This window comes from Rhea pennata, chromosome 6 (assembly GCF_028389875.1).
Source record: "Rhea pennata isolate bPtePen1 chromosome 6, bPtePen1.pri, whole genome shotgun sequence".
NCBI lineage: Eukaryota > Metazoa > Chordata > Aves > Rheiformes > Rheidae > Rhea > Rhea pennata.
The window spans coordinates 22,824,053-22,841,408 of NC_084668.1; the positions used below are offsets into that span (position 1 = coordinate 22,824,053).

Below are 17,356 nucleotides of genomic sequence, written 5' to 3' on the forward strand. Positions count from 1 at the left end.
TAAATATTTTCCACACCTTTTCCCATTTAAGAAATACTGAATGGATACTAATTCCATGATTTATGAAACTCTGAACAATTGAAAATTTATCGGCAGTGACCGTCATCTCTCTAGAAAATATCAATTAGAAATCCAGTTCCATGAATTGATCAATGCTATTGCATAGCCAATAGAAAAAAATCATTCATACCCATTCAACAATGCAGTTTTGACAGAAAATAACATTCAGGAGCAATAGAATGGTTTTCTTGCTTTGAAAACACTTCACAAAGTTTTACAATAGACCTTTCTGTAAAATTATGTCATAAAACATATTCCTATGGAATCAAAGCACAGCACTGGGAAGGACTTGACCAAGTTGGAAAATTCACAGTCCTTTCACACAGAAGTTTAACTTGTTCTTAAACTCCTCCACTGATGTAGCTTAGACAACTTTCTTCATCATCTATACTGTTAGAAACTTTTTTCACTACCCAATCTGAAATTTCTTTATTACAATTCAGTTCCAGTAATTCTTGTCCCATTAACAAAGGAGGCAGAGAACAGATTAATGCTTTCTCTTGGTAAAGCTATTTATTTATTTGAAGCCTTTTACTATGCCTCCCCTAAACAATCTCTTTTCTAGATTTTATAAGTCTTTTTTTCCACAAAAGTCATGATTTTTAGCCTGTTAATCATTTTAACTTTTTCTTCTCTGCACTCTAATTGATCTACTTCTTTTTGGTGCTTTACATCAGGAAAAGACCTTACCAACACAATGCAAAAGCAGTATTGTACGAGTCTTACAGGCTGTAATCCTTTTTATACATCTTGGCTTGCCATTTTGTAACAGCATGACACTGCTGATTCAGCTGGTGATTCAGCACAACCCTCAGATCTTCTTCTGCAAAATTACTACCTAATCAATTGTTCCAGAACCCAGTATTTTTTCCAGGAGATTACTCCTATCCGAAGTATTTTGCACTTATCTTCAGCAAATTTAACTCCATTTCTTTGAGATCATTATTCCAATTTGTCAAGATCTTTCTCAGTTCGAATACTCTCTTTCATCATATTTGAAACACGTCCTCACTTGTTATCATCTTCAAGTTTCCCGTTCTTGAAATCACTAATGGAAACACCAAGCAGTACTGGAGGCAGAACAAAATGGTGCTCTGCCCAGTACAAACTCCCATTCTGAAAGGAACTCTCTAAGTGTTCATTCACCCAGAAGCAGTTTCATTAGATCCTTCTCATCTAACTTGCTTAGGAGATGCTTATGAGACATAAAACACAGTCGAAAGCCTAATTAAGGACAAGTTTTAGGACATCTGCTGTTTTTTCCTTATCTCCAGGGCTCACAACCTTCTCCAAGAATGAAATTAGTCTGATTTTGTATCACTTATTCTTGAAAAATATTTGTTGGCCAGTATTCCTCTCCTTGTTCTTCCAGACCCAAGTGTCTGCAAGCACTTGATTATTTCTTCCAGTATTTTTCCAGGAATTAAAACTGTAAACCTCTGACTCTTCTCTCCCCACCTTCTTTTTTAAAAAAGTAAAATTTCTTTCCTGCTTTTCTGGTCATCCATATACTCTATGGATGTGCTCTGTAACCTGTTCCTTTTCAGTACTAGAACAAGTAGTCTTCTTACTAGTACTAATTGTGCTAGCCACTAGACTGCAGCTAATCCTTTCAAAGGAAGGCTGATAAAAAAAGATAAGAATTTCAGCTTTTTCAACATCTCTTTTTTGATGATATTTCCTTCTTTATCTCTTCTGCTAAGTACTGAACCAAATCTTTTTCTTGTTTTTCCCTCATTCTGAAAGCATTTACAGAATTGTCTCTTGTTACCCTTGACATCTCTTGCTAACGTTACATCATATAACGCATTTTTTTCAATTCTGTCCCTACCCACTCACATTACCTGTTTATTTACTTTCTACAATATAGTACTGAGTACATACGTGGTGCACTTCACCTACTACACTTGTTTAAATCTTAACATACTATTTCCTAAATTGTTACAGCTTTTTAAAGATAAACAAAGCTAAGAATATTATTAGACACACAGACAAGAAGTGGGAAGCAGTAAGGAGGTGGCAGAATGCCTTGTCCTAAAAATCTGCATAATTTTAAAAATTTAACATTCAATACATCCAATTGTATTATTAAAGGACAAAACTCAGCCATGTTGAATTGTACAGTTTTTTTTTTACAATTTAAGTGCAGCATTAACTGATGTCTTATATATCTGATTTCAATAGTCTTAAATTGCACATTCATAGAGATTGCTCAACTCAAAGATAAAAACAAATCTTCTACTCAAAAGACTCATAAATCATCGCCATCCTTTGTTATAGTTACTATTTTTCTACAGGTTTGCTCAGAACCTCTGTGTTTAAATTCCCAGCAAGTTTTCTAGATTTCAGAATGTATTTAATAAAGGAAAGTAATGACTAAAGTCAACCTTTCAAATTGTATTAGTATGGTATTAATCGGTTCAAGTGAAACGACACTATACTTTCCACTCCTGCTCCACCGTGTAATAGCCACTCATGCAATATTCATATAAATTTTTTTTCACAGATGTTACTGAAACCATAATTATTGTATCAACTCTACTAACAGTTATTTTCTGAATTTATTATAAGATAACACTAAATATTACTTGTCGAATTCAACAACTCTGTACTCTTAACTTTATTTTGTTAATCTCTGAAAGTTTCCTAAAACAGAGTGGGCAGTCATCCTCTCAGCTTACCTGAGATTTGTTGAGGGAGAGGGGAGGTTTGCTCATTTTATTTTAAATAGCTGCCCGACTACTGTATTATCTAAAGATCATAAAATCATAGAACAAATGAATGTGTAAGCTTCTGAAACAAAAACAATCTTTTACTCGGTCAATTTGCTTCTTTCTTCTTAATAGAATCTGTTACGACATGTATCTGATACTACAGCATTGGTCATGTCTGAGAAGAAACTGGACACACTAAGTATATCAAATATGTAAAACTAATACCAAAAGTTCATTAAGTTTTACTTCTCCTGTTTTACTGAGGCTCACCAGAACTATTCTGTTTTAGTGATATCATAATATTATAGAAATATGTCTTTTCTTTCCCCTCTTTTTGTAATTTCCAAGGCCCCAAAATAACCTGCTCATTAGCTTCAGTCTAGTTCATTGTTAACACAAATAGACCAAAATGTACTTCCAATAGCAGAACAGAGCTGAAGCTTTTTGAAGGAACAGTATCAGCAATGCTTACCTATTCAAGTTTTAAACAGAGAGGCATTCATGGGAAATGTCTTTGGATTCTTGTATTTCTTGGCAATAGGCAAATGCCCGATTTTTTCATTTCTAAGAAGCACAAACTACGTTCTAATTGGTTAAACAGCTTACTTTTCAACCATGAGCTCATTTTCAACAGTTTCATACAAAAACAATGAAAATATTATATGTCAATTTGAAAAACAAATGATATCCTCCCGGATTTAGACAATGAATGTGTGAAGCAAGAACAGAAAAGGGCAGGATGACAGGAAAGTCCAGAATAGGGTCAGTTTCAACTTAGTATGCAAAGACTCCTTCCCATCAACTATCATCAAAAACGAATGCCTATTCTCTTTATTAAAACACAAAAAAGTAAGCACTGGAAAAAAAGAGGCCTCAGTTCCAGAGCATTCAAAGTGATAAAGGGCATACAATCTAATATACATTCACAGGTAATTCAAATACAGTCCAGCATGCACCCTAGTTGTATTAATTAAACTGAGAATAAGGTCATAAAAACACTATCTAATTCGACAGCTTCAAGACACACTAAGTTAACTGACACCCAGACCACACACACAATAATTGTTTTCAGAATATCTACCTAAGAACAGAACAAAATAAAATGCAGTCTTCTATGTTACAATCAACTTAGCATTCCAGCTTTGGCATACAAAAACTATCAAAAAGTTTGGTCTGGAGTTTAATTTGCCAGTTTGAACATAAAGCTATCATTCTTCAGAAATGAAGACTACATAAGCTTTCCCTCTAAAGACAAGCATGAAATTCCTTCATCCTTTATAGAGTAGACTCTGCATGATGCATGGGAACACCTTCCACATGAAGTGAGCACATTGCTTCCTGAAGCACTTCCAGCTGCCCAAGGCACGAAGCTGGAACCAGTAACATAACTGAAATACAGTGCTATGTAGAAACTCCAGCCCTCTAAACAATGCACAAATCATTACAAAGGATTTGAATATTGTACATGGGAACTTTAGACTTCAGTACTCCAGCTGGCTGCGAATTCATTCCATTCTGTGAAGGTAACAGTCTGTGTGGTGGAAGTTTTACCCTGAAGCACCGCAAAAGGAGTGACAGAACTGGCAATTGCAACATGATGAATTCACCGTTTTACGTAAAACCTGCAGCCCCAGAAAAAAGGCAAAATTGCTCCAATAAGTAACTGAACTGTGAGCAAAATGCACTTTGGGACAATCTTTTGAGGCAACAAATGAAAACAAACAAAAGATAGATTTAGTAAGGAAAATTTTAAAATGAAAGGAATATTCTTGAATTCTTTAAGCATCTGTAATGTTTTAATACATGGTATTAAAATAGTAGTTTTAAAGTTATTACGCAATTTGTTACCTTGGTCTTCCAGTCGGACTTTCACAAGTGAGTTTTCTGCTGCTTTGTTCTTGGCACGCTCTTCCTCTTCTTGCGACCACTGCACGTGATCCCTGCAAAATGGTAGTTGAAGAATCTGCCTTTAAACATGATTTTGCATAATATTTTGGGAGAGAAAGGGGCAGTCACAAATTAGCTACATTGTTTATTCCAGTATTACAGAAATATATTTTGATGCAAGAGGCTCATTCATTTGTACCCAAAGAAATCTGGAACTCCAGCAGCTCTGGATTTTTTTTCCCCCTCCCCACACTTTCCTCTAAGCCACTATCCTGACAGATAGTACTATGCTCTCTCCTAGGCAATGATCTTAGCAGCTGATTATTTTCATTAACTCTGTTGCACACTATCTTTTTGATCTTTCTGTGAGATACTCTCTAGACTTCCCTTTGCTCAATAATTTGCCACATTAATGGTGACAAAAGTTGTAGTGTTGCTTCCTGGTCTTATCATGCCAGCCTTCATTTACCTAAGCTACCCTGTATGAAACAAATTCCTTTTCTTCAAGTAATGTACTACGTATTACATTCCAGCAAAAACAGTGCATCATCTAAGCTTTTCCACTATGAGCTGACAGCTACATCATTTGGCACCTGATAACCTGAAATGTGTCAAACAGAATCGTTCTTCCTAGGAACCCACTCAACAGTTTCATGGTAAGCAAGGGTTTAGGGAGATGCTTTGCAGTATGCTTGTTTATATTATATTTCAATGGAATCAGCATCTTGGGAAACAGTGCTAGAGTATAAACAGTGTAAAAGTTTCAGTGTGTTATACATAAAAATTAATTACACAATAAAACTCAAGTGAGATGATTAAGAAAAACTTTCCAGCCATAAATGCACTGAACTGGTAGGCACTTCTTTCTTAAGAATGGAATTAACATACAGGACATAGGGTTTATAGGAGTGTATTTCAAATGTCCCATTCAACTTGTATTTGACTTTGATATAGACCTATCAGCAAAGACCCTGATGCAAGAAGCCTCTCATACTACTACTGTTTATGATGGGAGGAACAAAGGTCAGTTAGCTAAGTAATCAGCTGTTCACGAAACAGGGAACATACTCTATCTATTCAAGCAGAATTTAGTGGAATTGCTGGAACAAGATTTTACCTATTCAGGGAACAGAGACAGGAAACACTTAAAAGGGGAGAATAAAACATCTGTAAGAAAAGACAAGCAGCATTATGATGGTTCCAGAATCCATGTTATTTATATTTGCATGAAGTGGTTCACCTAATGTTACACTAATCCATTAAATGTACACAGAACCAAACCACGACCTGACCCTGACGACTCAGCTTCTGCATTCCCTGCAGATTCTGTGTTTGAATCAGGCCACAGTGGGGACAGCCCAAAAATGTCCTGGCAGCTTTTCAAAATAAAGAAGCTGTTCCACTAAACCTTTCAATCTAAAGACAATTTTAGAAGTACTATTAAATTAGGCAATAGAATTTAAGTGATCTAAACCTACTGAAATCAGTTAACTGAAAGCCTACGACTAAAATTCCATTGCTTACAGTGGGAGAATGAAGAACGCATCAACTTGAAAGGGGCTGACTGTCTCTACAATCTGTCTAGCATCCTCCTGTCCTATACTTGATGACATATAGGTAGTTTAGGCCTTGAGTGTTCCTCTTTGTTAACTGTGGGAGACTAACTGGCATGTATTTGTCTGCTTGCCTCAGACTTCCTCATGTTTGCCTCAGATTTCCTCATGTCTACTGAAAGATTTCTCACTGTTATCCCCTACAGGTTGCCTCTCCCCTTTCCATATTTGTTCATATAAAAAGTATTCCTGTTCAGTCTCAAAGATGTCTCTGAAAGATGTACTGTAGTAGAACAAAACTGAACCACTGAGGCATTACCAGCCAGCCAGCCTCTTGGAAAGACTTGCTTCCCTCATTGCTTTTTTTGGCCTTGCCTAGTCTAGCAAGCTAAAACCAAGGACTATTCAGATGGCAATAGTAACTGTCAGAAGAGCTGACTGTATGGCTCACTTGTATGATTCATCAATTTTAACACATATGTGTGTTAGACCCCTTATGTACTCAACATACAGTATTGTATGTGTCTGAGGTTCTCCGTCTTCATTGACGGTTCTTTTTTCCTTTTGTCTCTCCTTTTTTTCCCCTCAAGCTGAAGAAATCGCTTGTCTCTTTTCCTAGAACCATCTGTATGAAAGACATCATACACAACAATGGGACAGCAGCAGCAACACGTCTTGACCAAAATCTGTGAGAAACTGGAAACAGTATAGCTCTCATGTAAACTATTTAACTAGTTTCAATATTTAAAATGAAAGAGCTCCTTCAGCATTGTAAGCTAGCATAAACACAGAATATAGAATACTTTTAAGTACAGGAGTGTTTAAATTCAGAAGTGTTTTAAGCTGAACTTCAACAGTGGCAAGGCAAGGTCTCCATTTTAACCACATCAGGAACAGTAAACACGAGTAAATCTGATGAAAGATCAGGCAATGCTACTTTCAGTTCAGCTTGCTCAACTTCAACAATCCTTTTTCCATTAACTTATTTGACAACATAGGGTCTAATTGTCTCTGAACCTCTAACATGTGAAAACTAATCTAATTACTAACATGAATGGAAGATGAAGATTTTTGCTCTAATGTTCAGCATTATTCAGTACTCCTCTCTCTAAATAACAGAAAAGTACCACAGCAAATATCTAAAGCATTACTGCATAAATTTAATTTGCTTAGTATTCTTCGCACCAATGGTGACAGCTCTTGTCTCCCTGTCAATTCACATAAACAAGCAAAAAGATGGGTGCCATTTTATAAACTTCCTAACAAGAAGAATGGAAAGCAAGAGGACATACGAATCCTTATACATAATTCTGGGGAAGATCTGTCCTTTATGCCCACTCTATATGATCTATTCAGCTTAATCACTGCTCATCTTGATACCCCTTATCTCCCTAAGGAGAACCCTGCTGATCCAGCCAGCTTCAGATCCAAGTAGTCGTCCTCCCTTTCCCCCCCAAAAAAATGATTTCACAGCCAGGTTCTTGATTTATCAGACTTTCGTGGAATCCATGCAATCTCGACGCCAACTCCCTCTGTTGCATCTGTTCTCCCTTGGGTGCCATAGGGATTCATACACAGATCCACTGCCTGAACACCATTCTTCCTAACAGGTCTTTGCACCTCCCATCCTCACACCTATCTTCACAACCAACCACAAGTATCATAGTTTGAGAACTCTGTATTAGACTGCCATTGAAAGCAAGAAAAACTGAAGCTATACATGATCAACTATTTGGAAGGAAATTAAAAAAATGAAACAAGACTGAGTCTTGCCTAGGCACAATGTTACAGAAAAGGAGTGTCTTTTTTCTTAAAATTTATTCCAACCTAGATAGACTATATAGCCTACATTTGAATTATCTTTCACACAAACAAAGGATTTTTTTCACCTAACAGGACGAACTGAGTTTGGAGGATGCTTAGAAACTATACTACATATAGATTTACAGAATAAAATAGAGACTTTACACTCAAAATAATTACCAGCCAGCTTCCTTGAACTCAGAGAAGTATAGAAAACTCCAAATTTGGCCTTGAGGTGGTATGTGTACCATGGCTTGTGGACCTCTATAGTTCAGAAAAGAATGATAATATATAGGAATCACAGAATGTTTGAGGTTGGAAGGGACCTCTGGAGATCATCTAGTCCAACCTCCCTGCTCAAGCAGGGTCACGTAGAGCATGTTAGACAGGGTTGCATCCAGGCAGGCTTTGAATATCTCCAGAGAAGGAGACTCCACAACCTCTCTGGGCAACCTGTTCCAGTGCTCTGTCACTCTCTCAGTAAAGAGATTCTCGTCATATTCAGGTGGAACTTCCTGTGCTTCAGTTTGTGCCTGTTGCCTCTTGTCCTATTGCTGGGCACCACTGAAAAGAGTCTGGCCCCATCCTCTTGACACCTCCATTCAGATACTTATACATATTGATAAGATCCCCCCTCAGTGTTCTCTTCTCTTCTCCAGGCTGAACAGGCCCAGCTCTTGCAGCCTTTCCTCATATGAGATTCTCCAGTCCCCTAATCATCTCAATAGCCCTTTGCTGGACCAATTCCAGGACCTCCATGTGTCTCTTGTTCTGGGGAGCCCAGAACTGGACACAGCACCCCAGATGCAGCCTCACCAGGACTGAGTAGAGGGGGAGAATCACCTCCCTCAACCTGCTGACAATGCTTTTCCTAATGCACCCCAGGATACCGTTGGCCCTCTTGGCCATAAGGGCACATTGCTGGCTCATGGTCAACTTGTTGTCCACCAGCACTCCCAGGTCCTTCTCTGCAAGACTGCTTTCCAGCAGGTCAGCCCCCAGCCTGTACTGGTTCATGGGGTTATTCTTCCTTTTTTTTTTTTTTTTTTTTTTTTTTTGAACATAATGTTCCTCTTTGCCCATCTTTTCAGCCTGTCGAGGTGCCTCTGAATGGCAGCACAGACTTCTGGTGTATCAGCCATTTCTCCTACTTTGGTATTATCAGCAAACGTGCTGAGGAGGCACCCTGCCCCTTCATCCAGGTCACTGACGAGTAAGTTAAACAATGTTGGACTCTGTATTGATTCCTGGGGGACACTGCCAGTTACAGGCCTCCAACTACACTTTGCATCACTCATCACAAGTTACTGAGAGCTTCTTAAATGTTCAGGTTAGTTCTGACAGTCTAAAGTTCTCTCTAGCACTACCTTTTGACATATATTCTGTTAGCCCATCATTAGACATACAAAGATACCATGAATCATCATTAAAAAAAAAAGAAAAAAAAAAAGAAAGTTAACCTTGAAGAGACATCTCACCACATGTTATGCTCAAAAATCTTAGCAGGATCAGTCAAAATCCGTGATCCAAGTGGAACAGCTGGTCGTCTGCTACTCAGGTACCTCTGTTGCATCTTGCTTTTCCTCAGACATAAAGCAGAAAACCTTGTAATGAAATTCATTTTGTTCAGAGACCTACAAAACACAATTAACTCAAATTACAGTTTTGCTGTAACTTAATTGTTTATGTCACTTAGACGAGAAACTGGTCAAATAGTCAAGCACCAATATCAACTTTAATAATAATCTTTAACTGTAATATCAATTTAAATGCTTTTTTTTAAAAAAATAGCAACGTCCCTTGAGCATGCTGAAAGCTCAAATTAGCCAAAAGTAGGCTACCACAGTAAAAGTGGCTTAAAGATAAATCATTTGGTGTAGTTTCAAAGTCCTATCAGGCAGTGAAAAAAATACACAATAAAACAATAAAACAAGTTTGACATTGTACCTTTAAAAAGACAAGCAAAAAGCAATCAGTAAAGAAACCACTTGTTCTAGTGGGAACATGCTGTCATTGGGCTTGACATTTTTCACTCCACTCACTAGATTACAGTCTTCAAAAGATTTAATTCTAGGGCTGTTACTGTGGTTTTATGCTTTCATATAGAAAATGAAAGATAAAAAAAAGCATTTGTAAACATTATGCATGAGAAATGATTCCAAAATTTCTACTGAGTATTGTCATAATATCTGTTCAATGCCTCCTTTGAAATGAATGGTTGAAAACATTAAATTCATATTCAAAAGAATTACAAAGTGCTTGAGATTTTTCTATTACATGTATAATTCTTTCTTACATTGCTGTATTTTGAGTCTCTTCATACAGTATTAATAATGAACAATAACAACTGTGTAGATCTAGTACCAGCATTTTGTCTTGTAGGTTTTTCGACATATTCCCATTAATGTAGGCTTTCTAGGAGATGAGTAAAATAAACTACTCCACCTACTACTTTTACCCTGATGTGCCTTTGTTCTTTTTTCCTCCAAGTGCTCTGCATAAGACTTTTTAAAAAAGAAAAAAAAAAGTGGGGGGAGTACTAAAAATCATTTTTAGACTGCTTCCTCTCTATAAAGCATATATACAAATATAATGTACTGGAAATACAAAATATAGTTACAAAGAAACAGGAAAAGTTTAAATATAGATATTATTAAAAAACATTCTGTGCAAACTGGCTACAAAATGAAGATTTTTATCTTGAGGAAAATAGCATTATTTGATCACAAGTCTTGTACTGTGAATAAAAAAGATTAATCTGTACACATCAATACAAAACCTGGCAAAGGAATCACTCAATTAACTGAACAATTCCTCATTCAAGGTGTACTTTTGAATGAGTCATGTTTTTTAAAAGGCCATTGTTTATTCATTTTAAGCACACAAAAAAAGAGAGAGATTAAAAAAATAACAACTTTTCTCTCTATTTATCAAAGACTAAATAAAATGGTTTTTTGCCTTTTGACTGTCAATGCTAAATATAAATCCTATCGATTTTGGCTGCTGGGAATGCATAGTATTACCAGGCATGAGGCTTTGCACTATAGTGAAAATGTAGCACTTACTCCTATTAAAAAAAATTAAAACCACTTCTAATTTTAACAAGTTTATTATGGCTCTTTTTTTTTAATGAAGTTGAACAACTAAGATGATACCAGTTTACACGTAAATTATATTATTACAAACCATCCATGCTCTCTTTCTGAATACATACACACACTATTCATAAAGTAATGAATAATTATTAGTGTATCTGTAATACTATAAAGTAATAGCTATGAGGCATAAAAATTAATACAACTAGGCATTTTCTGCAAAATGTATGATTTATATAAAGGCAAAATGAACATTCGCAAACATAAGAACAGAAAACACCAAAACCATCAAATAAAAAAACTGAAAACACCAAAACCACCATCATCAAAAATTATTATTAAATTATAAAAATGCCTGGATAAAAAAAATGATTACATTGCAAACTATTTAAAAGTCCACTTCCTCCTTTGATCACTCAAAAAGACATGAGTTAACATCCCGCATCTTCCGTGCCAGCATTGATATTCAACATAAAATGCAATGATTCAGCTGCTAGGGTAGTCACATAATTTTGCTTGGCTTTCTAAATATCTCAGTAAGAACATAAAAAGATGCACAGATGGGAAATATAGTCAGATGACTAAAATGATCTGACATCAGTAAGAATCCAAAGACAGAGCTCTTTTTCTGACAATATGACCCCTTCAATGATGACTGCACAAGTTTAGTTGACAAATCCCGATACATCAAGACAAGGCAAGCGGAGCAGGTAGGGGAGTTAAGCTTACTGTTGCATCCACTGTTTATTGTGAGGGATCTCCTTGGAGACATGCACACACCCCTCAGAGCCAGAGAAATCCACAGATCATGAGATTAGTGGGCAGCCTGGCTACTACAAGTTCCAAAAGCACTTTAGCAACTTGAAAGCCTAAACTACATTTTCAGATGTGAGTCATTGTTCCATAATTTTGTTAGTAAAACAAGTAATCACCTTTTCTCTTTGTCAGATTAGATGAGCATACCTTGAAGCAATGACAAGGAATATTGTTGCCCAAAAGAATTAGAATTATTTCCTTCTTTGGAGTCATAGTCAGGAAAGAAGGTGGCTTTAAGTCTGATTATTAATTAAAACAATTCAGCCTTCACCTTTAAAGAAATTATAATGAAATTGAATTATATTAAAAAATGCCTTTAGTTTGTACAAGCATAACCATTTTTCATGGGGAAAAAGAAAACATTCACTAGCCATGCTCAAAATTAAAACAGAAGATATTTTTCTTCCCTGTGGAGCACTGCATTTTAACCTTTTGCATTTTTTCATTTTTTACAAATACAGATCACATTCTCGCTTTAGTTGAGAATCTGAGAGAAAACAACTTTAAAAAAAATCTCCCCTCCCCTAACAATCTAGGTCAGCAGCATTAGTACAGTTTTTAAAGGTGGACACAAAAGGAAGGTATACATGTTAATTGCCAGATAGACCAGAAATAATGCATTTTAACTGATGTAAATATTGAAACCTTTGAGGGATCATCTCCATAGAGGAAAAACTAGAGATACAGGAGAAAAGAACTGTTCTAATCTTGTTTTTAAGTAGTAAATTATGCACCAAAACATACTGTAAACCACTTCATTGCTGAGTAAAAAGGCTTGAGAAGTATCAGTTCTGAAACAGATGTCAGAAAAAAACTTTCATTTTTGTCTGAAAATCTAGTTCCAGTAAACTTACTGGGTGAAAATATTTCGACATTTGATGGATTTCTGACTACAAAGCAATTACTCCTTCCATCTGCAGCAATTAAGCCTAACTCTAAGAGTTGTTATTACAAAAAGAAAAATTAGACTATATTAGGAGTAGTATGTGCTGTTTATGCTACACTTCTAGACAGGGAAATATTCTGAAAGCAATGAACTTCATGTAATCAGTTCCTCTACTTGGCACTAAGAAGCTTATCTACACAACATTTAATCCCCAACGCTCTCCTGTAAAGCATATATTGACTGATTTTATTACCATTGAATACTACCAAAGCTCAGCATGCCTTAGTTACAAAAAACAGATGCAAGTGCTACAACAGCAGTTGTGAACACAAAGTGAAAAATACCTTAAGGAAATGATAACATAGAAGAGATGACTATGAATTATCAGTGTGTATTTTTAAAATACACATTGCTAATATTTGATATCTGGATATAATCCAAGAATAGCCCAAATGAAGTAAAAAAAATAAATGATATAGCAGACTTACTGTCAGACAGACTTATTTATATAGCCTTGTGAAGTACAAAGAGAAGAATACAAGCCCTTTCTGCGCTTCTCTCATAGAACAGACAACTGAAAGAAGTCTTTAAATACTTTAGAAAATATAGATGAAAATTTCTCCGCAGAATTGATATATGATACAGCTGGATAATAGTAAAGAAAACCAAGTAAAGAAACTAGAAGATAAAACAGATGATCTGGAATTAAATCAAGGGCTTTGCATCTTACTCAATAAAGTAACACTGGAATTTGGAAGAAGAAAGTGGAAACAGTAGAAAACCATGAGAGGAAGCATATGAATTCTGGGAAACTTTAGAGGTAAGATGGAAGTAGGCTAGAAGGAGCTTGAGAGGAAAGTCCTCTTTGAGAAGATCTAACAACATTTACTCATACAACTGTTTTCTGTTATCCCTGGAAAAGGCCTCAGAGGCTAAGAAAAAAAAAGAAAAGGCGTTACTACAAAAAGAGAAACTGAAGGCTTACAATGCTATTACACTTTACAAAGTGACTAAACACACCCTCTTGGGGCTTCATGATTAGTCTTTCAATTATGTTGTTTCAAAAGTATACACTTTTTTTTGAACTATAAGTTAGTTCACAACTTTTCAAACCCAGAAAATCTAAAACCCAAAACTGTTTTTCCTTTTCATGCATCATCACTGGGAATGATGTAGGCCTGCTTGTGGGCACGCAGTGACCTTAGTAAAACTTAATTACACAGCTCTGCCTACCAAGGGAGAAAGAAAAAAATACATATATACATATATATTTTGGATGAATAAGTGCTACCAGAGTATTTTATTATTCTGACTCCTGTAGAAGGAATACAGTTAACATCAGTTAAAAAGCAACTTTTTTGTTGAATATACAAAAGCAACAAATATGATTCTAAACTCATACAGAAACATTGAGTAAGAACATTCTGCTCTAACACCACTTTTCAGGTAGCCCATTACAAAAACTCCAGGAGAGAGGAAATATTTTATGAGGAGAAAAAAAAATTTTTCTTTTGACCATACCTTTCAAACAAGAAGTACTGGAAGGAAGGAAATATATCCTATAAAACAGCCCATTTACTGAAAACATCTACTGCAATTACATAGGCAGATCAGCAGCTGAACTTTAAGAAATATTATTTTGGACAAAATAATAGATACTATATAATCACTTCTGAAAGCAAAAAAGCAAACAGAATGCTACTATAGATAATTATTACTATTTATTTTCCTAATGTGGTATTCATGGAAAACTTTCTCTCAATACTCCCATTATATTCTCCTATATAAATCATTTTTGCAATATCTTATAAAACTGTAAGATTTAAAAGACTAAAGTGGATTTTTATTCCTTTATTTTTAAGAAGCAATTGCTAAACTGTTCCAAAAAAAGAGAGGAAAACATGTTCTTCCATGAGATTACGAAATGCAATATTAATTCACATTGGCATATGTATCTATTTATCTGGGAAGACAGTAGGAACAAGGAAGTTTTCTGCCCAGTACTGTTGGAATGAACAATGCTAGTTAATACATTTTTTAAGCTAATGTAAAAATAGTTTTTAAAAAATGCAACTAAAGAGAAAATAATGACAGCTGCAAGATCAAGGAGACAAGAATGGCTAAAAAGGAAAGAAGGAAGGAACAAGTCCCTCTGAAATAAAGACATATTAATTGATTAAAGATTCAGTAAATAACCTATAAGTGTTGTAAGCATGAAGCAACTAACAAAAGCATTTCATTTAAATCATTTTAAAGATAAAATTATGCAGTTCAGTTGCTATAAGTAACTAACATAATTTGTTCCATCTTGAACTAACCTGAACTCCTATTTCTTTTTTCACTTACAAAAAGAGCTCATAGAACATTCTGACAGAAGCTTGTCAGAAAATACTGACTGAATAAAATCAAAATGTTTTTCAGAAATGCACTGATTTTGTTGACACTTTATTATAATGGAATATTTTTATTATTTCTCTGAATGTTGAAAGATTTTGTTTTGACTAGGTCAAATATTTTGCTGAAATTTTATTGTTTCAATTTATAGAGATGTTTTGACTTTACTATCAAAGAGTATTTTGATTTTATAATGAAGTTTCAGTACAATATTTTAACCAAATTCAAAACATTCAACTTGTGAAAAAATACCATGATTTCAGCTTCCATTCCAACTAAAGTTAAAACCATATTTTGATAGCCTAGACTCTTTCTTAGAATGGAATTTGCACTTTTGTTCTGGATCTATTTGTAATAGCATTCTCAGTGTTAATTGTTCACTTACTAATGGTACATTCAGAAACCACAATTATAAATATTACGACTAAAAGAATCTGAAAATAGAAATTAGGAAGATACTGGTCACTTTGTACAAAACCCTTAAATATCACACATTAATGTAGAGAGGGAAATTCACAGATAATGCTTTAGGTCACAATCCTGCAAACATCTATGTGTTTGTTTAACTTTGCAGACAAATTGTCTCCTTACATAGCAATGAGCATTTGATGGATATAAAATTTAAATAAATAAAAATTCTGCCCAACCCACCCAAAATAAAAGGAATTTTTAATCCTCCCCCCACACACATTTTACTCCCTTTTTTTCCCATGAGGCAACTAGGCAACTCACTTCCCTTTCACAGAATGTAACACGGAACTGACTCAACAAAATAATCTGTGTGCCAGTTCAGCATCAAGAGGAAGCCATCAATGATCAACATAGCTCAGGAATGAGGTTTCCTAGTTAACCTGTACACCCTCTGCTGGCTGGTGCTTCAGCATGAAAAAAAAAGAAAAAAAAAAAGTTGAATTTATGCATTTACACAGTGAAGATAAGTTTAAATCTCCAAATAGATCTTTCAGTCACTTTCAGCCACCACCTTTGCATTTAGCTCACTTCATTAAAATAATTGTACAGCATCAGGACATTGCAGTTTAGGACGTTGTTATAGCATCAACTAAGACCACAGGTTCCCCTCGGGGATCTACAAGAATAGTCCTGGAAACATGTAACACCAGCAGCTCCCAAGTAGCCCCATTTGAGAGCCTTGCCACTGGCTGGCAAGTGGGATCAGTTTTTTGCATTCAATGTTCAGTTTCTCTGTGGGCAAGTGCTGTCAATGGTGGTGACTTCTGTGATGTAGCTCTAAAAATACACAACCAAAGTATCACACATCTCAAGAAACTGCTGCTGAGATCCTGAACCTAAGACCTAAATAATTTTAAATAAATTATTTAAAAATCCCCCACACAAACGCATACACAGTCAGCCTAACCCAGCAGTACCCAGAATCACTACTGGTTGATGCCAGCATTTATAACTTCAAATTCAGGTTTTTACATGAAAGAATCACCAGTGGAGAAACAAATCAATTTTCTGACATGCGGTGCTATCCCCGCCCTGCCCCAAAACCCACGGCGAAATCCGGCAGCCCCCGGGCGCTCTCCGCGGAGGCCGCCGCGCGGCCCAACGGCCGCGGCCCAACGGCCGCCCGCGCGCCCGGCGCCGCCCCTCGGCGCCGCCCCTCAGCGTCGCTCCCCGCCCCGCCCCGCCCCGCTCCGCGGCAGCTGCTCCGTCTCCGCGGCGGAGTTTCAAATCCCCTCTCGCAGCTGAGAGGCGCTTTACTCTTCATCGGGAAAAAAAATGAAAACAGACGAGGAACTAAATTCCCATTTAATATTTTTTTAAAAAACTAAACTATCTGTAACAACTAGTAGCTGATGACTTTCCCGCTTTTACGGGGTGAACCCAGCGTAAAATACTTACGCTTTCCCAGCGCGCAGCGTGTCCCCTTAGTCGCTCCCTCCGCGCAGTTCGCAAGGGCAGCGCAGCCGCGCGGCGCGGGCCGCTCTCGCACACCTCCTCGCGCCACGACAGCCTCCTGACAGCGTCCCGCTACCAACTAACCGCAAGAAAACCGCGCGCGGCCGAGCGCGCCCCCGCCGCGCCGGGCTCGCGGGCAGCCAGGCGGCCGCGGCGCCTCCCCCGCCGGCCCGGCCCCGGGGCGGAGCGGGGGACGTCGTCTGGGCGCGCCGGGAAAACTAC

General features: G+C 36.8%; 1 protein-coding gene across 12 annotated transcripts in view; it reads right to left on the reverse strand.

The window, feature by feature from the left end:
* Positions 1 to 17,256, reverse strand: part of METTL8 (methyltransferase 8, tRNA N3-cytidine) — a 56,132-nt gene extending 38,876 nt beyond the window's left edge. For 11 of the 12 annotated variants that reach the window (XR_009958777.1, XR_009958776.1, XM_062578784.1 and 8 more), the window contains exons 1-3: positions 17,078 to 17,256; positions 9,496 to 9,651; positions 4,623 to 4,714 (exon numbers count right to left, since the gene is read on the reverse strand). Coding sequence is in view for 10 of the 12 variants with exons in the window: in XM_062578784.1 (XP_062434768.1) it covers positions 4,623 to 4,714; positions 9,496 to 9,638 (235 nt within the window). In the remaining 2 variants the exon portion in view is untranslated. Of the gene's footprint in view, positions 1 to 4,622; positions 4,715 to 9,495; positions 9,652 to 16,727; positions 16,786 to 17,077 lie in introns of those variants that run through there. The other variant, XM_062578779.1, reaches the window with a different exon arrangement.
* Positions 17,257 to 17,356: the final 100 nt, after the last annotated feature.